At 44.5% G+C, this 26337-nt stretch overlaps 2 protein-coding genes and 1 non-coding gene across 6 annotated transcripts in view; all 3 read right to left on the bottom strand.

The window, feature by feature from the left end:
- LUC7L2 (LUC7 like 2, pre-mRNA splicing factor) overlaps positions 1-8403 on the bottom strand; it is a 68853-nt gene extending 60450 nt beyond the window's left edge. For 2 of the 3 annotated variants that reach the window (XM_054496781.2, XM_054496787.2), the window contains exon 1: positions 3189-8403. In XM_054496781.2, coding sequence (XP_054352756.1) covers positions 3189-3249 — 61 coding nt within the window. In that variant the 5' untranslated portion in view covers positions 3250-8403. Of the gene's footprint in view, positions 1-255; positions 278-3188 lie in introns of those variants that run through there. The other variant, XM_054496789.2, reaches the window with a different exon arrangement.
- Positions 8404-17651: 9248 nt separating this feature from the next.
- FMC1 (formation of mitochondrial complex V assembly factor 1 homolog) lies at positions 17652-24858 on the bottom strand. Of its 2 annotated transcripts, none has more exons than XM_054496790.2 (2): positions 21910-22644; positions 17652-17942 (listed from the first exon to the last, which is right to left on the bottom strand). In XM_054496790.2, exons 1-2 carry the CDS (start codon positions 22045-22047, stop codon positions 17739-17741), a joined length of 342 nt encoding a protein of 113 aa, XP_054352765.1. In that variant the 5' UTR covers positions 22048-22644; the 3' UTR covers positions 17652-17738. The 2 variants fall into 2 exon arrangements, with proteins under 2 accessions (XP_054352765.1, XP_054352766.1); XM_054496791.2 differs by lacking the exon at positions 21910-22644 and adding an exon at positions 22935-24858 and having other exon boundaries at positions 17750-17942.
- Positions 22680-22752, bottom strand: TRNAR-CCU (transfer RNA arginine (anticodon CCU)). Its single transcript has one exon. It is a non-coding gene; the product is annotated as a tRNA-Arg (tRNA).
- Positions 24859-26337: the final 1479 nt, after the last annotated feature.

The raw sequence follows: 26337 nt of genomic DNA, 5'->3' as shown, positions 1-26337 counted from the left end.
TTTGGTTTCCCATATAACAAATTACAGATTTAACTTGAGGCAAAAAAGGTTAAGTGACTTACCCAAGGTTACAATTAGAGGTACAGCTGGGGCTAGAAACCAGGTCTCCTGAGTCTCAGCCCAGTGCTCTTTTCCTTAGCCCATGATGCCTTATCAGAAAAATCCAAATACAGTCAGACCCCCAGTTATATGGGTATGAGTTACACTGATTCACATATACAAACTTTATATAGTGTGACCAATGTTTCAACTCACGCGGTACCCTGCTTCCATTTATGCTGTATGCCAGGCATCGGCACGATTTTCAGTGGCACACAGGCGGTTGCCACCACCAGGGCCCTAGGCAAAATTGCAAAGAAGGCAGAGTTTGTCTTTGGCCCTCCCACCTCCCTTAGGCATTTCTCTCCCACCTCCTGGCAGTCCCCCTGCCCAGCCTCCCGGCACCATCATGCTGCCCTCAGATTGTCTAAAGCCCCCAACTTCCACCACTCACCCAGGAATGTCCTTTCTTGAAGTGCCCAGTGATCCAAAATTACCTATTTCCCTGCTAACAAAATTCCTACTCCTAAGGATTCCAGTGAAGTTTAGGTAATCTAAATGATTAACTACTTTATGTAATTCAAGTTAAGGTATATTTAACTAACAGACTTAAATCTCCAATGAATTTTAAAAGGAACTAATTAAAAACTGTCAGGAAGGGGAGGGGGAAGAAACCTGGAGGGGGTGAGGAGGTAATGTTTTCCCAAAGCCCCAGGACTCTGCCACTTCAGATTCCTTCACAGACAGGACACTAAGGGTTCAGGGGGTCACTGCCACCTTGAACCCCACTTCCAAAAAAGAGAGAAGCTGCTTTACAGTCTCTGGAATTAAAAAAAAAAAAAAAAGGACAGAGTTGCCTTAAATACCCTCCTACCTACCTTTTCCATCTCCCTCCCACCTCCTGGATACCCATTTCCACCTCTTAGTGCCAAAGACACCCAACAGCGTTCCCATAAGCTGTTTGTGTGTCCAATACAAGGCTTCCCATTAAATGGTTTCAAATTACATGGTGTTATTCAGGGGACGTTTCCATGTTCCCCTATCCCTGGGTAACTTGAAGTTGACTGTATGCTAAAAAAGAACAATCCTAATTATTAAAAGTCCTGAATCATAAAATGATATATATAAACTCATTAAATGGTAAGAAAAAAAAGAATGTTCTAATTCTTATTTTGCATATATAGAATTTTGATATCTAAAAAAAACTCCACTCAATTATTTTCCCTTGAAAGTAGTATATTTTTTACTTCTAACCCAATACAGCAGTGAAAATCCAGTCATTTCAGCTAAACAATACTGTGGACTCGTAAATATGAGTTCGATCATAAATCCTCTAAGTCTGAAGGTTAAAAAAAAAAAATCCAGTAACAGACACATAAAAAAATACACAAAGCAGATTTTAAGAAATCCATGTTTCTGCTGACTACACACACAGAAATATATATATTTAAATTTAGCTTTGCAATGCTAGACGGGCTGCCTAATTCAGAAACTTATCAGGAGATGGTTTACCTTGATCCAACTACCCTCCCAGTAAAACTAAGAAATCCAATCCATGAAGAAGATCCCAAAAATGGTATCCATCAAGGATTTAAAGGATCATGTAAAGCAAGTCTTAAATAACTTCTTTAATTTTATTACACAGATTAGTTATTCTATTAGCTAGGATCCAATGAAGCCCGTTCCCAATACCCTCTCTCATGTTGGAAAAGGAGGAATGTTAAGACATGCTGCAGTGATAAAGTAACCATTCTTATCTAAACGTGAGAAATGATAACAGTTAAAAAGTTTCTCCAGTGGCATTTTAAGTTAATGTTAACTTTCCATACAAAACACATTTCCTTCCCAATCTTTCCTCTCTACACAACCCCAAGTAGGTTTGCCATCTACACCTATTTGTCTATATATTCTACAAATAAAAGTTCCCAATATGGGTTTTTATTAAAACTGAAAATGTGAACACTGAAAAGCCACTCTATGCGCTGCTGAAAGATTTGAATGCAATAGTTTTTAAAAATTTACTCCTATTTTGCTGTAAAGCACTCATGTAAATTAAAAGAGTAACTTAAAAACTAAATTTAAGATGTGCCTTTTCTCTTAAATCAATACACTTAAATAACTTCTCAAGAAAAAAAGCATTTCCTAAGTGGCTAAGAAACTATCTGCCTAAAGAAGCAACACATAAAAACTACCAAGGATTTTGCTGTGTTAAGAAAGTAATGAACTAGACCTTTCCTACATATTTGAATGTATTTAAGTTGAATTTGAGAGTACATTACTAACTATCATCACCAAAAAAGCAACAGCATTTCACCATTTTATTTAGAAATTCTCTTTACGACAAAGGATAATCCAGCAATTAAGGACTCTCTATACAGATTCTAAACTAAGCGCCTGAAAGGATCTTTGTTCTCCTCTATTCTACTTCACTGGGTACCAAATTTTCAAAATCGTTCTATTAGGGACATGCAACATTTGTCAATATTTGCTGAACAAAGCCTCTATTAAATTGTCTAACAAAATGGAGGTCTCTCGGAAAAACAGGCCACAACATGTTCCTTCCCACAAAATGGGGCCAAACACACCCACTTAAGAAACCATGGTTTGGGTCAGATTTTCCATAAAAATGGTTGTTTCTGTGGGGCTCGAGGGTGTATCTCTGAGACTGGGTTAGTAATAAAGGTTTCCTCCTGACCCAGGAAGAGGAGGGGGAAGCTTCTCTCTAGGTACTCTGGAGGACGGCGGCGAGGGATGATCCCAAAGCTCTGGGTTAAGGAATTAGATCGGGGATGGAGGCCTTAGCTTTCCGCAGGTACCTAACCAGCGACAAAACTGGCCCCCCAACCACGCAACAGAGACGCGGGCTCTCCCGTCTCACCCAAGTCAACATTAAAAGCACAAACTCTCCTTTCTGCCTCCAGGCCCCGCCTCACCCCATTGGCAGCAGTTCCCGCCAATCCGCATGGTCACCGCCCCCCGTGCCCGCCTGCCAAGCCCTGATTGGATGGGACGGGGGACGGGGACCTCATGTTACCAATCTGGGAGCCCCTTACTCAGCCATACGCGCGCGCCCAGGTGCGCCCTCGGAACCCTTTCCCTTCGCCGTCCCCGTCCCCTCCCCCACCCCCAGGGCCCTGGCAGAGACTTACCGTCCCGGGAGGTGCCCATCAACTGGTCCAGCATCGCGCGCATCTGGGCCTGCGCCGACATGGCGGCGGCGGCGTAGCGGACGGGCGGGGGTGGGGCGCAGACCGGGCCCTTTTGGGCTTGGGGATAAGGGGAAGGGGTGGGGAAAGGTGCGCTGCTGTCTCGGTGGCCGCCGCCGCCTCGAGGCGTGCGGAAAGGGAGCCGGAGGGGTTGCGGGAGAGTCCGGACTGCGCGCCTCACGACGACGTGTACGTGGAAGACGACAGCCCCCGACAGCGACCCTCGTGCCCTCACTCTCCGTCCGATTCTTGGGACAGAAGCGACACGGGCCAAGCAAGCTCTCGCCTTCAACACCGCCACCCGCCAGAAGCCGTCAACCCCCCCTCAAGCTCTGACGCCGCTCGCCGCCACCGTCGCCACGACGGGAGCGCGCACGCTCCTCGCGCTCAGTCGTTTCCCGCGGGGCTCCACCAACTGGCGTCTAGCTGTATCGCTCCGCCCGCCCCGCCCGAGTGGAGTTCCACCCTAACGGCTCTGGGCGCGTGCACACGTGCTCCTCCCGCCCCTTTACCCCGGATCTCGCGATACTCTGGTTCCTTAACTGACTGTGCAAGGCGGATCCGCCCCGAGGCGCCAAATCTTACATTCCCTCCCGGCTGTAGAGCTGGGGGTTAAGGCTGCGCTGCCCGCGGTGATGGCGATTCAGACCCAAATTAGCAAAATGCGCTAGAGGCTTAGCCTGGGCGGAAAGTAAGTAGAGACCATGCCCATCGTCGACCCGACTGCGGTCAGCCTCCTTGGCGTCTGAGGTGGGCGTGCTCGGGGCGAACGCCCGCCCCGAGTAGCGTGGACGCGTCCTGGTTCTCGTGCGCCTTTCCCGGCCGGGAGCAGCCCTGTCTCGCCGCCGCCGGGGCCGCGTTCCTTCCGCTGCGTGGAGCTTTAAGTCTCCTCGGCTGGGAAGTGTCGACTTCAGGAGAAAGCGCCCCAAAGCAGTACCCTAGGAAACAGACGCGCTGACCCATTCGGATTCATCTTTACCTACAAGGTCGTGGGCGGCTTAGTCTGAATGTGAAACCACAAAAACTCAGCGTTTTCTGAGCTACTGGGGAGGCGATCTCGGGGAGCAGGGAGCTAGCGGCGCTGGCCGCAGGGAAGCCTGGATTCTGAAGCCCGGCCTGTGACTGGGGCCTTGGCTTTAGTTCTACCCCTCGTAGGGTTGGTGGAGGTGGTCACACGTCTCCTATGGCGTGGCTGTGAGAACAAACTGAAATAAAATACTTAGCCCAGAGCCTTTCCCTGGTGTTTCTAAAAACTGTTTTAGTAAAATATTAATTCCTTGCCGGGCGCGGTGGCTCACGCCTGTAAACCCAGCACTTTGGGAGGCCAAGGGCGGCGGATTGCCCGAGGTCAGGAGTTCAAGATCAGCCTGGCCAACATGGTGAAATCCTGTCTCTACGAAAAATATAAAAATTAGCCAGGCGTGGTGGTGGGCGCCTCCCCAGCTACTCGGGAGGCTGAGGCAGGAGAATCGTTTGAACCCGGGAGACGAAGGTTGCAGTGAGCCGAGATGACGCCACTGCACTGCAACCTGCGTGACAGAGCGAGACTTCGTCTAAAAAAAAAAAATTAATTCCTTAAGTAGGAAGAAAGGTTGCTTAAAAAGAAATTTAAAACTGTAAGAAAAATGAATGAGTTAATAAAATCAAATGTTTAAGAAGACAGGCACTTTCTAGATACTTTGAAAGGACATAATAGAGATTTGTGTTCCATTAACACTGTATATTCATCGCCTAAAAAGAAATTTAAAACTGTAAGAAAAATGAATGAGTTAATAAAATCAAATGTTTAAGAAGACAGGCACTTCCTGGATACTTTGAAAGGAAATAATAGAGATTTGTGTTCCATTAGCACTGTATATTCATCGCCTTGGAACTGTTACTAGCAGATCAATAAAAAACATGAATAGTAGTAATAGTCCCAGAATTCCTTTAAATGTATATTGCGGCTGGGAGCGATGGCTCATGCCTGTAATCCCAGCACTTTGGGAGGCAGAGGCGGGCGGATCATCTTGAGGTCAGGAGTTCGAGACCAGCCTGGCCAACATGGTGAAATTCCATCTCTACTAAAATTACAAAAATTAGCCGGGCGTGGATGCGCGCGCCTGTAATCCCAGCTACTCGGAGGCTGAGGCAGGAGAATCACTTGAACCCGAGAAGTGGAGGTTGCAGTAAGCTGAGATTATGCCACTGCACTCCAGCCTGGGTACAGAGCAAGACTATCTCAAAAATAAATCCGTATTGGGCCAATGAAAATTTTTGAGGCTGGACGCGGTGGCTCACACCTGTAATCCCAGCACTTTGGGAGGCCAAGGCGGACGAATCACGAGGTCAGGAGTTTGAGACCAGCCTGCCAACATGGTGAAACCCTGTCTCTACTAAAGAGAGAAAAAATGAGCCGGGCGTGGTGGCACACGCCTGTAGTCCCAGCTACACCGGAGGCTGAAGCAGGAGAACCGCTTGAACCCAGGAGGCGGAGGTTGCAGTGAGCCGAGATCGCGCCACTGCACTCCAGCCCTGGTGAGTGTGAGACTCCGTCTCAAAAAAAAAAAAAAAATTTCTTTTGAATCACATTATCTTTAGTAATAGACAAAATAGCTTCTCTTCAGTTATTCAGAGAACTCTGAATTCCAAACTCCAAAATACTAGGATATCCTTTGCGAACTGATTTACAATAATAGAAAAATGTGCAAATTAATGTCTTAGAGGGATACACTATTATGTACACAATGTGATCTGACCCTGAAAAACAATGTATTTAGGGAAATACACTAAAACGAATAATTATGTTTTGTTGAAGAGATTTGAGTTCTTGTTTATATTTTAGATGTCTTATAAACAGCATATAATTGGGGCTTAAAAATAGTCTATACAATACATAATGATCAAAATTGAGGAGTGAATTAAGTGATGTTCACTCTTGGAAGCACTGATGATTTATATTCATGTCTAAAACTCTTATTTTTGTCTATTTGTCTCACCTATTTCATGTTTTTCTCTCCTTTCTTGCCTGATTTTTAATCATTCCAATTTTTTCCACTCTAGTAGTATGAAAGTTTCATTTTATTATATTTTTATTCTTTCAGTGATTACCCTAGAAGTTATAATGTGTATCCTTAAGGTATCAAAGTCTAATTTAATCAATACCTTTATACCCCCCTCCCCCAAGAGAGGTAATACAAGGAACCTAGAACACTAGCTCCATTTACTCTCATCCCAAGTTATATGCTCTTGTTACCAGGTCTTTTAGTTCTCTTATTTTTTAAAACCAAGTTTTATATAATCAGTGTTCTTTATTTACCACTTATTTTGCTCTTCATTCCTTCGGAAATCTCTGCCTGTCCATCTGGGATCATTTCCCTTTTGTCTGAAGTTTATCCTTTAGCACGGGAGTCAGCAAGCTACGGTCCACAGGCCAAATGCAGCCCACGGCCTATTTTTGTGAATAAAGTTTCATTCAAATACTGCCAGGCTCGTTCATTTACATATTGTTATGGTTGCTTTTGCCCCACAATAGAGTTGAGTGGTTTGTGAGGGATCCCATACTGTATGGCCTACAAGACTCAAATATTTACTATCTGACCTTTTTTTAAGACAGGTTTTCACCATGTTGGCCAGGCTGGTCCCAAACTCCTGACCTTAAGTGATCCACCTGCCTCGGCTTCCCAAAGTGCTGGGATTACCGGGGTGAGCCACTGTGCCCGGCCTGACTATAAAGTTTGCCTACCTTGCTTCAGGGTTTGCTTTTGTGTTGGTCGGCTAGTTGGGGGAACGCTCCCATTTTGTTTATCTAAAAAGATCTTTATTTTGCTTTAAATTCTAGATGGATATTTTTATCAGCTAAATCCTAGGTTGGAGGTTCTTTTTTTTTTTTTTTTTTTTTTTTTTTTTTTGAGATAGGGTCTTGCTCTGTCACCCAGGCTGGAGTGCAGTGGCGAGATCTCGCCTTGGCTCACTGCAGCCTTGGCTTCCCGGGCTCAAGTGATCCTCCCACCTCAGCCTCCCAAGCAGCTGGGACTGCAGGTATGCACCACCACACTGAGCTAATTTTTAAAATTTTTCTTGTAGAGACAAGGTCTCCCTAGGCTGGTCTCAAACTCCTGGGCTCAAGCAATCTGCCCACCTCAGCCTCCTGAAGTGCTGAATTACAGGTGTGAGCCACCACGCCTAGTGGTTATTTTCTTTGGGCACATACATTCTACTTGACCTTTTACCCTCCACTGCTCCTAAGAAGTCAGTTCTGTTTTTCACTCTTTTAAAGATAGCTGGCTACTTTATCATGCCATTATGGACTCATTGAACAATGAGCTTTCATTCATTCATTCATTGAGAATCCATTAACTAACATCTTTTGTCAATTTAGGAAATTCTTAGCTCTTACCTCCTCAGATATTGCCTCTCTCATCAACTTCTGGACATTTAGATACATGCATATTAGGTAGTTTTCACTGTATCCTATCTCTTTACTCTCAGTCTTGCACTTTTTACCTTGGTCTTTCAAAGCTGATGCCTTTTTCTGACAAATTTTATAGTTCATTAATGTCACTATAGAGCTGTATCTAATTTGTTGTTAAATCCATCAGTTGAATTCTTTTTCAGTTCTAGAATTTGTATTAGGTTCTTTATCAAACCTATAATATCATTTTATAGTTTCTGGTTCCCTGATGAAATTTCCAAACTTGGCTGCTTCTTTGACCTTAGTGAACAATTGTTGTGTAATCTGAGTTGGCCAATTCTAGTATCTTAAGGTTTTTTGTGGTCTGTTGTTCGTGTTGGTTCTCACATATGAAGTCTTTTCTTGTGTGCCTGGTTTTCTTTGTGTGCTAAACATGTATTTGTAAAAAAAAAAAAAAAAAATGTATAGAAATAATATAAGCCCTAAGTATAGGATATAATCCTGTCTTCCTCCAGAGAGGATTTTTATTTTACTTTGTTAGGTAATTGAAGAGATTACTAGTCAGGAACCACCATAATACAGGTTCAAGGCCTCATTTTCTCTTGACCAACAAACAACAAAAATCTGGGTGGAAAGTCTGGCAAGGAGGCTGGGTGGGCACCATGGCTCACACCTGTAATCCCCACACTTTGGGAGATCCACGCAGGAGAATCACTTGAGGCCAGGAGTTTGAGACCAGCCTGGGCAACATGGAGAAACCCTGTCTCTACAAAAAGCACAAAAATAAAAATGAGCAGAGCATGTTGTGCGCCAGTAATCCCAGCTACTCAGAAGCCTGAGGCAAGAGGCTCGCTTGAGCCCCATGTGGTCAAGACTGCAATCCGCCATGACCTTACTACTGCACTCCAGCCTGGACAACAGAGCAAGACCCTGTCTCAAAAAAAAAAAAAAAGTCAGGCAAGAATTTTTGTTTTGTTTTGTTTTATTTACTTCCAATTCACGTTTGGGATTGAATTTCAGGGTCCTAGCTTAAAGTGGGTGTGATTTATTAGAGCCCCTACCTTTGTGAGCCTAAACTTTTTTTCTCTCAGTCCTACAGCTCACTCAAAGTGCAGCTCAGTTTCAATACTGAAGCTATTTCTACTAAATTGACAAATGCTGGCAGGGTATAGTGGCTCATCCCAGCACTTTGGGAGGCCAAGGCCAGTGGATAACTTGAGGTGAGGAGTTTGAGACCAGCCTGGCCAACATGGCAAAACCCCATTTCTACTAAAAATAAAAAAATTAGCCAGTTGTGGTGGCGCGTGCCTGTAATCCCAGCTACTCTGGAGGCTGAGGCAGGGGAACTGCTTGAACCCGGGAGGCGGAGGTTGCTATGAGCCAAGATCGCGCCACTGCACTCCAGCCTGGGTGACAGAGAGAGACTCTGCTTCAAAAATAAATAAATTGACAAATGCCATCATGCCAACAATGTGTCTTTGTGTGCTACACTACTTGTCTTGGTTGTTTTCTCCTATATTCTGACCCAGCATTTCACCACTAGTTTTATTAGCTCTTTAATGATTTCAAGAATTTAAAAAACTTTTGACGTTTTTTTCAATTGTCTTCAACAGAAGGGTCACTCCAAATTACCTAGACTGCCATTAACAGAATTGGAAGTTTGTTCTCCTGTTTGTAAATTTTTTCATTTTTTTTTTTTTCTAAGACCGAGTCTCTATTGCCCAGGCTGGAGTGCAGTGGCGTGATCTCGGCTCACTGCAACCCCTGCCTCCCAGGTTCAAGCAATTCTCCTGCCTCAGCCTCCTGAGTAGCTGGGATTACAAGTGCCAGTCACCACGCCCAGCTAATTTTTTGTATTTTTAGTAGAGATGGGGTTTCGCCATGTTGCCCAGGCTGGTTTTGAACTCCCGAGCTCAGGCAATCCGCCTGCCTCGACCTCTCAAAGTGCTGGGATTACAGGCGTGAGCCACCGTGCCTGGCCTTCAATTTTTTTTTTTTTTTTTTGAGACGGAGTCTTGCTCTGTCACCAGGCTGGAGTGCAGTGGCGCAATCTAGGCTCATTGCAACCTCCACCTCCCGGGTTCAAGTGATTCTCCTGCCTCAGCCTTCCGAGTAGCTGGGACTACAGGAGCCTGCCACCACGCCCGGCTAATTTTTCTATTTTTAGTAGAGATGGGGTTTCACCATGTTGGCCAGGATGGTCTCTGACCGCGCGTGATCTACCCGCCTCGGCCTCCCAAGGCAAAATTTTTAAGTGTAGTAACCATGTATTCATCTTAGCATATGAAAAAAAAAAAATCTCTGTATGTCTACATTTTAGCAATGATAACCATTCCTCTTCCAGGAACAAGGTCTCAGACGGAAACAGAAAATAATACAAAGTAGGATTAAACTATATATTTAAAACTAGGTAATTAAAACAGAATAGGTACAAGTAACATGTTTTGCTAGCTGTCCAGAACAGACAACTCTTCAATTTATTGTAATTTATGAACTAAATATGGTAAATAAAGGCTATATCATACAAATTAATACTGCAGTTTTACTTGGGGCGTCAGTACATACAATCAAATTTTATAAACATGGTGCCTATTAATTTTTGAGACAGTCTTGCTCTTGTCACCCAGGCTGAAGTACAGTGGTGGGATCTCGGCTCACTGCTGTCCTCTGCCTCCCAGGTTTAAGCGATTCTCCTGCCTCAGCCTACCAAGTAGGTGGGATTACAGGTGCCCGGCACCAAGCCCAGCTAATTTTTTTATTTTTAGTAAAGACAGGGTTTCACCATGTTGGCCAGGCCAGTCTCGAACTCCTGACCTCAGGTGATCTGCCTGCCTCAGCCTCCCAAAGTGCTGGGATTGCAAGCATGAGCCACCGCACCCAGCCGGTGCCTATTAATGTAGATTTTAAAATTCAAATTTTTTGAAAATTACTATCTTTTAGTTGGATAAATTAAAACTTACTTTACAGACTGCCTTGGATTAGCCTGCCTTTAGTTCAGAGCAACACAGATTTCTTTTCCCACCACATAATCCTAGTATGTGAACATCTTGTTCTTATCACATGTTCATATTTGTATGTTTAACACTTAACCAGACAAGGAACTCAATACTTTATAGCCAGAAACATCCTCAGTTCTAGTGAAAATGTATTAATATCTGAAGCTTGTGGAGAGGAGAAATGACAAGAGCCAAACCTAAACCAAAAGAGCTAGTTAATTGGTTTATTCAAGACAGGGGAATTAAAATCAGTAAGCATACAAACTATATTGCTTGAAAGAAACTTTTTAAAATAATTTATATCTTTGAGATGGGGTCTTGCTCTGTCACCCGGGTGAGTGCAGTGGCACAAACATGGCTCACTGCTGCAGTCTCAACCTCCCAGGCTCAAGGGATCCTTCTACCTCAGTGTTCTGAGCAGCTAGGATTACAGGCATGTGCCACCATGCCTAGCTAATTTTTTTATTTTTATTTTTGTAGAGAAGGTGTCTCCTTATGTTGCCCAAGCTGGTCACAAACTCCTGGCCCCAAGCCATCCTCCTGCCTCAGCCTCCCAAAGTGCTGGGATTAAAGGTGTGGACCACCATGCCTGGCTTTTTTTCTTTTTTAGAGATGGTCTTTCTCTGTCGCCCAGGCTGGAGAGCAGTGGCTATGATCATAGCTCACTGCAGCCTCTAATTCCTGGGCTCAACTGATCTTCCTACCTCAGCCTCCTGAATAGCTGGGAATATGAGGGCATGCCACCACACCTGGCTAATTTTTACATTTTTTCTAGAGACAGGGTCTCATTATGTTGCTCGGGCTGGTCTCAAACTTCTGACCTCAAGCAGTCCTCCCATCCAGGCCTCCCACTGTGCTGGGATTACAAACAGGAGCCACCTCCCCACACGTTTAAGAGTGAAAAGGTAAGGGTAGCTAAGGCAGTATCACCCATGTAGTAGGCATTCATAAATCCTTGTTGAAGAAAAGAGAGAGTAAAATTTAACCTGAAATCCTGAAGAATGAATAGGAAAGAGCTATTGAAGAGGAGTATGACTGGAAGAAGAGCTTTCCCTGTATAAGGAACAGCAAAATGTTGAAATCAAGACCATGGCTCTCAATAACTGAATTTCTGTATTCAGTTCTAGCTGGACTGTCAAACACAGAGAATAGAGATGAAGCTGAAGAGGTCTGGCAAGGGCCAGGCCCTGGAGGTTCTTGTTAAAGTCTTTCTTTGAAGGGTTCTGAGTAGAGTGACAGGATCAGATCTGTGTTGCATAGGGGAAAATGGACTTGAAGAGAGCACAGTTGGAGGTAAAAGGAACCAATTAGGGAGGGCAGTGGTTAAGGGAAGAGATGTAAGAGGTCTACACTAGGATAGCAGCAATAAAAATTGAAGGGTTATTAGGAGGTAAAATCTGATTTAGTGATTGTTTAACTGAAGATATGAAGGAGAGAAAGCAGTAAAGAATAACTTAGATTTCTGGCTTCAGGGACTGAGTGAAAGTGTCATTGAACTAATAGGGAATACCAGGAGAGATTTGTAGGGGAAGATGAGGAGGTTCCATTTTGCACACATTGAATTTGAGATATCTGAGTTATCTAAGAGGTGTCATCTGCCAGGCCGCTGGACATACAGGTCTTCAGCATGCCAGAGGAGCCTGAACTGGAGTTATCAGCATTTTGAGAATAATTGAAGTCATGGAAGTGGAGGTGATCACTCAGGGGAAACCATGTAGGGTGTGACTTAAGGACCTTGGTCTGGACCCTGAGGAATACCCAACATGTAAGGGATACACAGAACATGAAACTGAAAAATGACTAGAGTAAGAAAAAAACAGAAGAATGTGGGCCGGGTGCAGTGGCTCACACATGTAATCTCAGCACTTTGGGAGGCCAAGGCAGGCAAATCACGAGGTCAGAAGTTGGAGACCAGCCTGGCCAACATGGTGAAACCCCATCTCTACTAAAAATACAAAATTAGCCAGGCATCGTGGCGGGCGCCTGTAATCCCAGCTACTCAGGAGGCTGAGGCAGGAGAATCACTTGAACCCAGAAGGCAGAGGTTGCAGTGAGCCAAGATCGCACCACTGCACTCCAGCCTGGCAACTGGGCGAGACTCCATCTCAAAAAAAAAAGAAGAAAAATGTGGTGTCATCAAAGCCAAGGGAAAAGCAGGGAATTGCCCATAGTGTCAAATGCTCCCTAGACAACAAACAAGATAAAAAATAAATAAGATCCACTGGGTTTGGTGTCCTGAAGGTCATCTGTACCTCTGGGTTGCAGTTTTGGTGGTAGTAGAGAGGCGGAAACCAGACTGCAGTGCATTGAGTATGAGTAAGTGGTGAAAAATGCAGAAAATGGATACATAACAACAACATGGATTACTAACAAGATAAGGTGGCTGGGCGCGGTGGCTCACGCCTGTAATCCTAGCACTTTGGGAGGTCCAGGTGGGTGGATCATGAAGTAAGGAGATTGAGACCATCCTGGCTAACACGGTGAAACCCCGTCTGTACTAAAAATACAAAAAATTAGCCGGGCATAGTGGCAGGCGCCTGTAGTCCCAGCTACTCAGGAGGCTGAGGCAGAATGGTGTGAACACAGGAGGCGGAGCTTGCAGTGAGCAGAGATTGCGCCACTGCGCTCCAGCCTGGGCGACAGAGCGAGACTCCATCTCAAAAAAAAAAAGATAAGGTTAAGGCTCAAAATCAGTATGCTCAACAAAACAAGCTGCCTCAAAAGAGTGCATACTGTGTGGCTGCATTTGGATAAAATACTGGAAAAGCCAAATCTATAGTGACAACAAGCAGGTCAGTGGTTGCCAAGACCAGGTGTGGGGAAGGAGAATTGACTGCAAAAGGGCACAAGATAACCTTTTGGGGTGATGGAAATGTTGCATAGCTTTCCTGGGATATTTATGACACAGATGTATTCATTTGTCAAAATTCATTGACCTGTACACCTAAAATGGGTATATTTATATGTAAATTTACCTTGATACAACTTATTTTAGAAGTTTCAAAAATACAGCAAGTGAATATAATTCATTCAAGTCTTTAAATACATTAATTCATTTGTGAAGAGGAACAGCAGGTAGTAGCTGAAAAAGCATTTGAGATAGAGGCAGAGTAGTTTTTAGAAGGAAAAGTCTTAAGCATATTTAAGTACTACTAAAGGGAAATCCAGAGGTGGGGAGCAGTGGACATTAAAGGAGGTGAGCAAGAGACAGCAAAATGAAGTAAAGCACTTATCACTAGTGCTTTATCACTTATCACTAGACTAGTAACCAAAACCTCAGGATTCCCAGGCTGGGACCTTCCAGTATAGAGAGTTTACTGCCAATATAGTTTGTGTTCTAGAATCAATTCTTTCTAACACTGACTTCAGCTGATTATTGATGGTGCGACTATGAATAGGAGTTACAGGTTGGTTATATGTGAACAGAAATGGCCTGAGCAAATTATTTAAACCAAAATAACATAATACGTATACACTTCTGAAGACTGATGGCAGTAGGGCTTAGAAAAGGGTTCATGATAAAAGGAATGAGAATAAAGTAGAAAGATAAAAACAGTAAGATTTTCTCTTTGTTGAACACTCATTATGCACCATGCAAGTGTTTGACTTTTGTTTGCTTGTTGGTTTGTTTCCAAGACACAGTCTTGCTCTGTCGCCCAGGCTGGAATGCAGTGGCGCCATCTCAGCTCACTGCAACCTCCGCCTCCCGGGTTCAAACAATTCTTGTGCCTCACCCTCCAAGGTAGCTGGGATTACTTGCGTGTGCTACAACGTCTTGCTAGTTTTTTCTATTTTTAGTACAAACGGGTTTCACTATGTTGGCCAGAATGGTCTCAATCTCCTGACCTCAAGTGATCTACCTGTCTCAGCCTCCCAAAGTGCTGGGATTACAGGCGTGAGCCACCACGCCCAGCCCTAAGTGTTTTATATAAACATTCTTCTCATTTATTACAACAACTTTGTTGGCCTTCCCTTTGAATAAAAGAAGGAAAAAGCACAGGTCAACTAACCTGCCCAAGATCACACATCTGGTAAATTATAAAAGTAGAATCATAATATAAATATTTCTTTTTTTTTTTGAGACGGAGTCTCGCTCTGTCACTAGGCTTGAGTGCAGTGGTGTGATCTTGGCTCACTGCAACCTCTGCCTCCCAGGTTCAAGCAATTCTCCTGTCTCCGCCTCCAGAGTAACTGGGACTACAGGCGCACACCACTACGTCCAGCTAATTTTTGTACTTTTAGTAGAGACAGGGTTTCACCATGTTGGCCAGGATGGTCTCAATCTCTCGACCTCGTGATCCACCTGCCTCGGCCGCTCAAAGTGCTGGGATTACAGGCATGACCCACCATGCCTGGCCTAAATATTTATTTTTTAACAATCTAAATCTGTATGACTTCAAAACTGTAATATTTGTTACCATTAGACAATTCTGCCTCAAATCTCTTTCTTGAAAAATAATGGCCAGACATTGTGGCTCATGCCTATAATCCCAGCACTTTGGGAGTCCTAGGTGGGAGGATCACTTGAGCCCACGAGTTCAAGACCAACCTGGGCAACACAGTGAGACCCCCATCTCTATTAAAAAAAAAAAAAAGGAAAAATATTATTATATATTATTGTATATAATATTGTATATTATAATGTACATATTATTATATTATTGTATGTATTCAATATGGTAACAGCAAAGGAAATCAAAACATTAACCTATCCTCACCCTTTTGCTTTCTTCACTCTTACCAAAGTAAAATATCAGTATTAATAACAAACCTGCATCCATGAAATAAAACAGAGAACAAATAAACATATGTCAGCTGGGCATGGTGGCTCACACCTATAATCCCAACATTTTGAGAGGCCCAGGTGGGCAATCACTTGAGGTCAGGAGTTCGAGACCAGCCTGGCCAACATGCTGAAACCCCATCTCTACTAAAAATACAAAAATGAGCTGGGTGTGGTGGCAGACGCCTGCAGTCCCAGCCACTCAGGAGGCTAAAGCAGAAGAATCACTTGAACCCGGGAGGCAGAGGTTGCATTACTCCACTGTATTCCAGCCTGGGCAACACAGTGAGACCCAGTCTCAAAACAAAACAGAAAAGGTATGTTAAACATTTCTTTTTTTAATACATTCAGTCAAATAAATGCTTGTTTGACCTATTAATACTATTATTTTAATGTTAACCTCTTAGAAGAGATGGTGTTTTGAATTGCCCTTTTTTTTTGAGACGGAGTTTCATTCTTGTTGCCCAGGCTGGAGTGCAATGGTGCAATCTTGGCTCACTGCAACCTCCGCCTCCTGGGTTCAAGTGATTCTCCTGCCTCAGCCTCCTGAGTAGCTGGGATTACAGGCATGCGCCACCATGCCCAGCTAATTCTGTATTTTTAGTAGAGATGAGGTTTCTCCATGTTGGTCAGGCTTGTCTGGAACTCCCAACCTCAGCTGATCCGCCCTCTTCAGCTTCCCAAAGTCCTGGGATTACAGGCGTGAGCCACCACGCCCGGCTTGAATTGCTTTATGAATAGTTCTGTTGAGATTGTACCTCTCCGAGTGGAGCTAAGTTATGTATTCAAAAACATTTAATACATGCAATGTGTAAGTCACTGTGGAAGGTGCTTTGGAAACTGCAAAGATGAATGAGACACAGTCAAGGAGAAAAGAGGTTATCTATCTACCAGAAGAAACTGACATATACCATAAAGGAGCCAAAGGTAAATAAGTGTTGGCAATTCACAGAAAGAGAATGATTTTTGAGGAAATAAGGATATAAGAAGCAAAGGGACCCTTTAGGAGACTATTTTATTGGTTCAGCCAAAAGATTCTCAGTGCTTGAACTAGGACAGAGGCAGTGGAGACAGACAGGAGGAGGTTATTAGAGCTATTGCAGAAGCTGAAATTGCTGAATAATTGTGAAAAATAAGGAGAGACGAATACCAAATGAAGCCCAAGTTTCTGTCTTGGTTAGCAAGTGCATGGTGGAGCTATTTGCCCAGATAGGGAGTTCAAGAGGAGGAACAATTTGACAAGATTAGGAGACAGAAAGAGATGTCTATGTACTCATCCATCCCTCTCTGTGGGTTATAGCTGAGCTGTGGCCATGTTCCTCAGACTAAGGGCCTGCATTGGTCAGGCCTAGGGAGGTTAGAACTCTCCACTAGAGAGTCTCTCGTAATCTATTCTGGTTCGGGGGCTGCCCAATTAAAAATAAAATATAAAAAGTCCTCTCTACTATTGAGAACCCCTAAGAGCTTCACCAACTCGACCTTAATTCGCCCACATCTTTATGTATCCCTTTAACTCTCCTCACTGACCCTATTTGAGTGTGCCACCTATTTCCTGCCAGGACTGTAACACATCAAATTTATGTATTTTTAAATACGTATGTATATTTGTATACGTATAGGAAATATCTGGAAAGATGCACATCAAACTGTTAGTAATAGTGACCAGCTGGTAATGGGGACAAGGGAGGAGGACAAAGGAAAAGAGGGTTTATTTTATTTTATGTTTATAACATTTTAATTCCTTAAACAAAAGGCTTGTACTACTTTTTTTTTTTTTTTTTTGAGACGGAGTTTTGCTCTTGTTGCCCAGGCTGGAGTGAGTGCCATGGCGCAATCTCAGCTCACCGCAACCTCCACCTCCCGGGTTCAAGCGATTCTCCTGTCCCAGCCTCCTGAGTAGCTGGGATTACAGGCATGTGCCACCACGCCCGGCTAATTTTGTATTTTTAGTAGAGACGGGGTTTTTCCATGTTGATCAGGCTGGTCTCAAACTCCTGACCTCAGGTGATCCGCCTGCCTTGGCCTCCCAAAGTGCTGAGATTACAGGCGTGAGCCACCGTGCCTGGCCAAGGCTTGTACTACTTTTAAAATTTAAAAAAAAAAAAAAAAAATTTTTTTAAGTAGAAAAACAACATCAGTCTAGTGCAAAAAGTTCAGTAAATTCACTGAGAGTAAAGATGAAACGTCCAGTTAATTCCCCTAAGAACTAGTAAACAAAATTACAGAGAAAAAACTTAAACTTAAAAAAAATTTAATGATACATATTGATAGAAATTATTCAGTTCTCCTGTGAATGCAGCATCCAAGGATATTCTCCATGTTCATGGCTCCCAGCCCTTCCCTCCAGGCTGACGGGGCAACTTGAGACCCACCAAGCCAGCAGACTCCTCCATTGAGCGCTCACCCTTGCCATGAAATTCCTGATGTAGGGCCACATGTTCCCGGATGCTACGCAGGAGGCAGAGATAGGTGGCAGCTTGGAAATGAAGCTCATGTTGGGCTCTGCACAACTTTTCACTGGTGACCTAGAGAAGCACCAAGTCAGAAATTCTTAACCCAGCTACAGACACAGGTCCACAGAGAAAGATTTAATAAATAAGCATTCACTAGAGTGAAAGTAAATTGCACAGAGGAAATACAGACATGTATGTATATACATGTCTACTTAATACATCTATAGAGGCACTCTATAATTATTAGTAAAGCTGACCTCTAGTTCGGATTTTTAAAAAGAGTTGCATTGAATGTCCCCGTATTCAGTCAGTACTGCAAGAAGTCATCTAGTTGCAATTCCTTAATTTTACAGATGAGGAAACTAAAGTCCAGAGATGCTCAGAGGTTGGTTAATGGTAGATATGGACATTATAATTAGGTCACTGATCATTAATGTCACCTAAAGAATATTATGTAGAACTTTCTCCCTTTCAAGCAAATAAAGGACTGCTTTATTTATATTTCTGTGACTTTGATTAATGTGGCGTATACCTTTCATTACAATGAAAATTGAAAACTTGGCCAGGTGTGGTGGCTCATGCCTGTAATCCCAGCACTTTGGGCAGCCGAGGCAGGCAGATCACGAGGTCAGGGGATCGAGACCATCCTGGCTAACATGGTGAAACCCTGTCTCTACTAAAAATACAAAAAAAAAAAACAAAACAAAACAAAACAAAATTAGCCGGGCGTGGTGGCGGGTGCCTGTAGTACCAACTACTCGGGAGGCTGAGGCGGGAGAATGGCGTGAACCCAGGAGGCGGAGCTTGCAGTGAGCCAAGATCGGGCCACTGCACTCCAGTCTGGGCAACAGAAGGAGACTCCATCTCAACCAAAAAAAAAAGAAAGAAAATTGAAAACTTTTGTCTGAAAAATGACAGCTTTGTGCTAAATAGTGACAAATGAAGGTTTCATGTATAAAAGTAGTATGCTTATGTTCATATTACTTATTACAATTGGCCCTCCATATCCATGGGTTCTGCATCTTTGGATTCAATCAACTTCTGATCAAAAATACTCAGAAAAAAATAAAAGGATGATCATGTCTTACCAAACATATGTTTTGTCATTATTCCCTAAACAATGTAGTATAACAACTATTTACATAGCATTTACACTGCATAAGGTATTATAATCTAGAGATGACACAGTATACAGGAGGATGTGCATAGGTTATACTGCAAATACTACAGCATTTTATGTCAGGGACTTGAGCATCCATGGATTTTGGTATTCCTGAGTGGGGGCGGGGGGTGTCCTGGAACCAATCCCCACAGTTACTGAGGAATGGCTATTCTCGCTCTCACAATTTGCTTATCCATCTTGAAAAATATGGACTCATGACTTTCAGAAGCTAGAAATTCCATATCCATTCCAAAGTCCCCAAATGACTCCAAACCTTTTTTCTTCATCATACTTAACTTTTGAGATTCACTGCACCCTCTTTGACTAGTTCTGTATTCAAGGCCCTGAGAAAGGGCAGGAAAGGTGAGATGGGGATGTGTGCGTAGCTCTGAGGGACTAAAGGAGCCATGTCCAAGTGTGGATAAATCTGGGCACCACTGCCTACATAATCCACCCCCCACCAACCTTTTTTTTTTTTTTTTTGAGACAGGGTCTCACTTTGTTGCCCAGGCTGGAGTGCAATGGCATGAACATGGCTGTCGATCTCCCCAGCTCAAGTGATCCTCCTGCCTCAGCCCCGCAAGTAGCTGGGACTACAGACGCACGCCACCATATCCGGCTAATTTTTGTATTTTTTATAGAAACAGGGTTTCACCATGTTGCCCAAGCTGGTCTTGAACTCCTGGGCACAAGCGATCCACCTGCCGCCTCCTCCCAGAGTGCTGGGATTACAGGCATGAGCCACCGCTCCTGGCCTAATCCCCTTTCTCTATTTGAATATCTAGTGTTAGAATCTGAAAACTAGATTGTGTGTGGCTTCTTGGTTTTTGAGACAGGGTCTCGCTCCGTGGCCTATGCTGGAGAGCAGTGGTATGAACATGGCTCACTGCAGCCTTGATCGACTTCTTGGGCTTAAGTGATACTCTCACCTCAGCTTCCCAATTAGCTGGAACTAGAGGATGGGCCATCACGTCTGGATAATTTTCAAATTTTTTGGAGAGCAAGTCTCACTACACTATGTTGCCCATGCTGTTAGAATGTGGGTTTTAGGATCTGCAGATCATGTTGAAAGCAACGTTCATTAGCTGTTTAAAAACAGAATTAATCTGCTTTAATACAAATTTAACTTTTTAGTAATTTAAATTTTATGAGAAAACACCAATGTCAAGCATTAACAAATCATAGCATCCATTTCTATTAATATATAAGCCCAAATTTGTGGAATTTGACATGGGAATTCTAGGTTAATATAGGATAGATTACTGCTCTTGATTCGGTTGAGCCTGAATCATGAGGACAAAAGGGTCAGCAATAGACAGGAAACAGTAAATAGATCACAAGAACCCGAAAGAGACCAAATGAAATAGAACACTGTATTTTCCCTGTGGAGAAAGGGGAGGTTTCTCCCTAATAGAATCCCTTCTCCAGAGGGAAAGGATAGAGAAAATGGGATGGTTATTCAGTTAGCTGTGGGCCTGAAGGAAATAGAAACCATTTCCCCCATGCTCAAGTGCATTCCAGAGTGGTATTTCCAGAATGTACCATGAATTTCAGAACCATTACCAAGTCTCTCTCAAGGGTAATAATGTTATCCCCATAAGGTACAACTATAATCATGTCACCTCCTTAAAAATCTTAGAATGGGGCCAGGTTTGGTAGTTCACGCCTGTAATCACAACACCTTGGGAGGCCGAGGCAGGCGGATCACCTGAGGTCAGGAGTTCAAGACCAGCCTAACCAACATGGAGAAACCCCGTCTCCACTAAAAATACAAAATTAGCCGGGCATGGTGTCGCATGTCCCCTGCCTGTACTACTCGGGAGGCTGAGGCAGGAGAATCACTTGAACCTGGGAGGCGATCGCAATCTTAGAATGGCTTCCCATTACACTTACAATAAAGTTTAAATTCCTGTTCGGCCTACCACTTCATCTACCTCCACTTCACCCACCACACCCTAGGGCTAAACCACTCTCAATTGGCAATTTTTCTCCCCTTGGGCTTTCAATTGTGTAGCTTTTAAACCTGGACCCTAACCCCAATTTACTTGCTAACTCCATATTAGCCTTCAGGTCCCTGATTAATTTCCTCCAGAAAACCTTCCCTAACTACCCCTTCTTTATACCCCAGCTCCTGTTGTCTACACCTTGAGCACTTATTTATCCTAAGTACTTTACTGTATGGCTCCTCAGGTGGGCAGCAAGCTTCTTAAAGGACAGAACCCATGTGCATCTGATTCTTCCTGTTTAGACCAGGTTCCTAGTACAGCCCCTAACGTTGCCACCTTTTAAAAACCAGGTGAATTTGAGTTCTAAGATTTTACATTCTGACGTCCATGGCTCAGAAATTCGACAGTTGATCGTTCTCCCTTTCCCCACATTGCTCAAGGGCAGCAAGTTTCCTTCCCTAAAGCCCAGTTGTTCTTTTCCGCCTCAAAAAGAAATGCTTCTTAGAATAACTTTTCTAGGGGACGGGTGAGGAAATTGTTGGCCAGATGCTGTGGCTTTAAGTCTAGCGACAGTACAACCTTCAACTCCATCTTCATTCTTTTATCCCCAGCATTCCCTCCATTCCACTTTCCTGATTACCCTCCGCAGAGGCAACAGACCAGCCAATGAAATCCTTCGGGACCGGTCCGCCCCTCTGCGGGACAGGCTGACGTCCCCAGAGCGACTCTGCGCCCCCGCCGGTCCTTTGGTCCCCGAGTTTATGCCAGAGCATGGAGCCTAGGGCCTGGGTTGGTTTGGTCAGAACCAGGGCTCCGTGGGAGGGTTGGCCTCAGAAATGCAGCAATTAAACACCGTGCTCCCCACCCTAGCCCAGACCCGGCTCTTCCTCCCTCCCCAGCACGTAGAGCACCCGGGACAGGGCTCCCGTACCCGATGTGCACGGAAAGCCTTCACAAGGTACCGATAGGCCGCGGTGTCGCGATAGGGTCGGCCGGTGGCCGCGCTCACGTAGCGCAACTCCCGCAGAAGTCCTCGAAAAGTGTGCGCCGGCGACCCTAAGGCCGCCATTTTCCTGTCCTTCTCCGAGCCTGGTGCCCGACGGCGTCCTACGACCCTGCAAAACCCCTCCTCCCGCCCAGGCGCCTAATGGTACGGTCGGACCGACTACCGACTCCCCCTATCGACTGACGAGCAGTGGAACCGCTCACTTGTCCGTTGTACCGAGCCTTATTAATCGAAGGCCCAGGGGCGCCCTAACAAAAGCAAACGAAACCCGACTGTTAACTGACGGTACCAGGACCTCTAACCCAGAACAAGGGTTTGGGGAAACAGGGGTTTTCTTCACTGCGTCATTGAAGATGCCCGTTAGCCGACCAACCGCTGAGTCTCGGGAGAAGTGGGCCCGGCGGGGGGTGTGGGTGTGGATTTGATATGGAACACGCTGAGAAGACATTTTTAAATGATTTATAGAAGGGATATCAAAATTCAACGTATTGACGTCTTCCCAAATCCCAGGGGACCTGCGGCTCAGAGAAAGGACATGGGAGTGTGCAGATTCTCGAAAATTGCAGCCCACCAGCTAGTAAAAGCACACACTTCCCATTTAAAAAAAAAAAAAAAAAGAGTTGGCATATTTTGCTTTGTTTAGAAAAGGAAAAGGAGAAAAGGCCAAAAAAAAAAAAAAAAAAAAAATCTCACGCCACCCCAGATGGGACTCGAACCCACAATCCCTGGCTTAGGAGGCCAATGCCTTATCCATTAGGCCACTGGGGCTTCTGTGAACCACGCGCTCACACAACATATTCAACTATTTTCTTCTTTGGTACGTCATCGTAATTTCATTCTTGCCTTACCCTATCCCACGAAACCACACCTAGCGCCCACGTGAGGGGTGACGTATGCTGGGAGTTGTAGTTAGAGAACAAAAGTCCACATCACTGCGCCAAAGGCTTTACCCTCGAAACTGGACCGATGCTCCGGACGTTGAACGGGCGCGCGCACGCTTCTGCGTACGCACTTGCCTGCGCAATAGTCTCCGCGCCTGCGCCGTAGTTCTCGCGCCTGCGCAAAAGCGGGCATGCCTCGTCGCGGAGCACAGAGCGCTGGGCAAATTGGCCGTATCTTCGAGACTCGCCCTCTGAACGTCTGCTCTATTGGGTTTTTACCGGAAGCAGCCGGACCTTTTCCGGTGTTGCGACTTTCCGGCAGTAGCTTTGCTCCAGCAGCCGTTAGATGGCGCCTGCTGCGGTCAGTTTCTGCTTCCGGTTGAAGCGTTGAGGCCATTTCCGCAGGCCGGGCGCGGTGGCTCACGCCTGTAATACCAGTACTTTGGGGGGCCTAGGCGGGCCGATCATTTTAGGTCGGGGGTTTGAAACCAGCCTGACCAACACGGAGAAACCCTGTCTCTAGTAAAAATACAGAATTAGCCGGGCGTGGTGGCGCATGCCTGTAATCCCAGCTACTCGGGAGGCTGAGGCAGGAGAATTGCCTGAACCCTGGAGTCGGAGGTTGCAGTGAGCCGAGATCATGCCATTGCACTCCAGCCTGGGCAACAGGAGCGAAACTCCATCTCAAAAAAAAAGAAACATGTGCCGTGTCCTTTGAATTGGTGGGTCAGCGATAAACACGGGACAGCGGGGAAGTAATAGTACATTGATTAGGAATTAATTTTAAAAATTAGCAGTTCATTTTTTGGTTCCGTTCCTATGTATAACTTGAACAAATCAATTCGGAGTCCCAGTAAACTTACCCTTACTTATAGTATCACGGGCTTCCCATTGTCCCTAAGATAAAGTTCAGACGACATAAATTGATCCTCGCTTGTACCTTAATCTTCATCTCTCACTTTTCGCTTCTTGTCACCCTCTGCTCCAGGTATCTCCACTTTCATTGTCTCTTCCCCACCACACACCTTACCTGATATTGCCTCTGCCTGAAACTTAACCGTTTGTGTTAATATGCCTCTTTACCCTTTGGGCTTCAGCTTACTCCAGAAGTCTAAGTTAGACGCTTCTCTAGGCCCTTGAGGTCAATACGGCAAGGTGAAAATTATTCATTTCACCTCCTCTGGTCCCCTGTTGCTCCCTTTATTTACTCATCATAAATAACTCTTAATGTACGTACATGACCACTACTCCATACTGTAGTTGTCAGTCTCTTCCATCAGACTGGGAAATTGTTCAGCTCCGAAAGCCCTGTGCCTAACAGAAAAGCCTGTTTCTTCACCAGGCTTATTCCTTGGTAGCATAGTCATAACAGCTTAGTCTGAAGCTCCTAAAGGGATTGGCACTGTCTGGCCCCAATGGCTAGGAGACATAAGCTACTGAGCAGTAATGACAAACAAATGGAACATCAATTGTTCATTAATGAGTAAAGCTGGCTTGGTTGGAAACCTAGTGAACTGGACAGCACCTAGCCCACCTGTCCAGGGGGCAGCCATTACTCACCTCCACTGATTGTTGCCATTTTAGGAAAGCAAATCCTTTAAAAAACTTTTTTTTTTTTTCAGGAAACCCTGGAAATCTGTTTTAATGCTATAGCTTTCCTTCTAAATATTGGCCACTAATGAATACTTTAAAGGTACTGCATGCCAAACAAAACAGCCCACAGACTTCTAGTCTGTAAAGAAAGAAGAAAAAAAGGGCGATAGGATTCGAAGGTAAGAAAAGGTAAAAACATGTGGCGTGCCTACTTCGTGGGAAAAGAAGCTGCTTTGATGATCCTGCCTTTTTATTTTTTCTTTTTAGAAAAATTTTTACAATTTTATTGTCTTTTTAAGTTTTTAAACGATTTTTTTCTTTCCTATCGTCTCCTTAGGCTGATACCCTGCCTTATCTTTAGGGAAAAAAAATGCTCCTGATAATAAATACACAATATAGTAAACTCATTTGTATTAACGTGAGATTCTGTTCAAAACCCAGCCTCATTATAGGTCACTCTTGAGCACCCTCAGCTGATTACCACACTGGCTAAATTAAGGAACTTTAACATCTTAAACAGCCTTCTCAAGATTACCATTTTAAATGTTCCCCACTCTTGGCTGGGTGCTGTGGCTCACACCTGTAATCCCAGCACTTTGGGAGGCTCAAGGTGGGCCGATCACTTGAGGCCAGGAGTTCAAGACCAGCCTGGCCAACGTGGCAAAAACACATTCTCCACTAAAAATACAAAAATTAGCTGGGTGTGGCGGTGCGTGCTTGTAGTCCCAGCTACTCTGGAAGCTGAGGCAGGAGAATTGCTTGAACCCGGGAGGCAGAGGTTGCACTCCAGCCTAGGTGACACAGCGAGCGCGAGCCTGTCTAAAAAAAAAAGTTCCCCACTCTTACGTATTTCCAGATACTGAGGGTTTTCGGATAGTGCTTTTTGGTACACACCAACTAATTATTTAACCAAGCGTACAGTGATAGAATTAAATCTCCCAGGAGCCTGGCAACAAAGCAAGACTGTCTCTATAAAAAAATAAATCGATGTATATATGGTGGTGCGTGACTGTAGTTCTAGCTATGCAGTAGTTTGAGGATCACTTAGCCCAGAAGTTCAAGGCTGCACTGAGCTATTATCTCTCCACTGCATGGCACCCTAGATGACACCAAGACACTGTCTCTAAAATAACAATAATTGTTGGGAACAGTGGCCCACGCCTGTAATCCCAGCACTGAGAGGCTGAGGCAGACGGATTGCGTGAGCTCAGAAGTTTGAGACCAGCCTGGGCAACAGTGAAAACCCACTTCTACAAAAAAAAAATTTTAAACTTAGCCAGGTATGGTGGTGTGTGCCTGTATTCCCAGCTACTTGGGAGGCTGAGGTGGGAGGATCGCTTGAGCCTGTGGTGAGCCTTGATCACACCACTACACTCCAGCATGGGTATCAGAGTGAGACCCTGTCTCAAAAAAATTTTTTTTTCTTTTTGTGAAGGTGTTTCTGTTTTGTTTTGTTTTTTTTTTTGAGATGGAGTCTCACTCTGTTGCCCAGGCTGGAGTGCAGTGGCACGATCTCAGCTCACTGCAACCTCTGCCTCCCGGGTTCAAGCGATTCTCCTGCCTTAGCCTCCCGAGTAGCTGGGACTATAGACACACACCATCATGCCCGGCTAATTTTGTTTTTTGTTTGTTTGTTTGTTTGTTTTGTTTTTTGAGACGGAGTCTCGCTCTGTCACCCAGGCTGGAGTGCAGTGGCGCGATCTCGGCTCACTGCAAGCTCCGCCTCCCGGGTTCACGCCATTCTCCTGCCTCAGCCTCCTGAGTAGCTGGGACTACAGGCACCCGCCACCAAGCCCGGCTAATTTTTTGTATTTTTAGTAGAGACGGGGTTTCACTGTGTTAGCCAGGATGGTAATTTTGTATTTTTAATAGAGATGGG

Source organism: Pongo pygmaeus, chromosome 6, assembly GCF_028885625.2.
Source record: "Pongo pygmaeus isolate AG05252 chromosome 6, NHGRI_mPonPyg2-v2.0_pri, whole genome shotgun sequence".
In the NCBI taxonomy this organism is placed as follows: Eukaryota; Metazoa; Chordata; class Mammalia; order Primates; family Hominidae; genus Pongo; species Pongo pygmaeus.
Note: the sequence above shows the minus strand (reverse complement) of the source record. Positions and strands in the feature narration are given on the sequence as shown.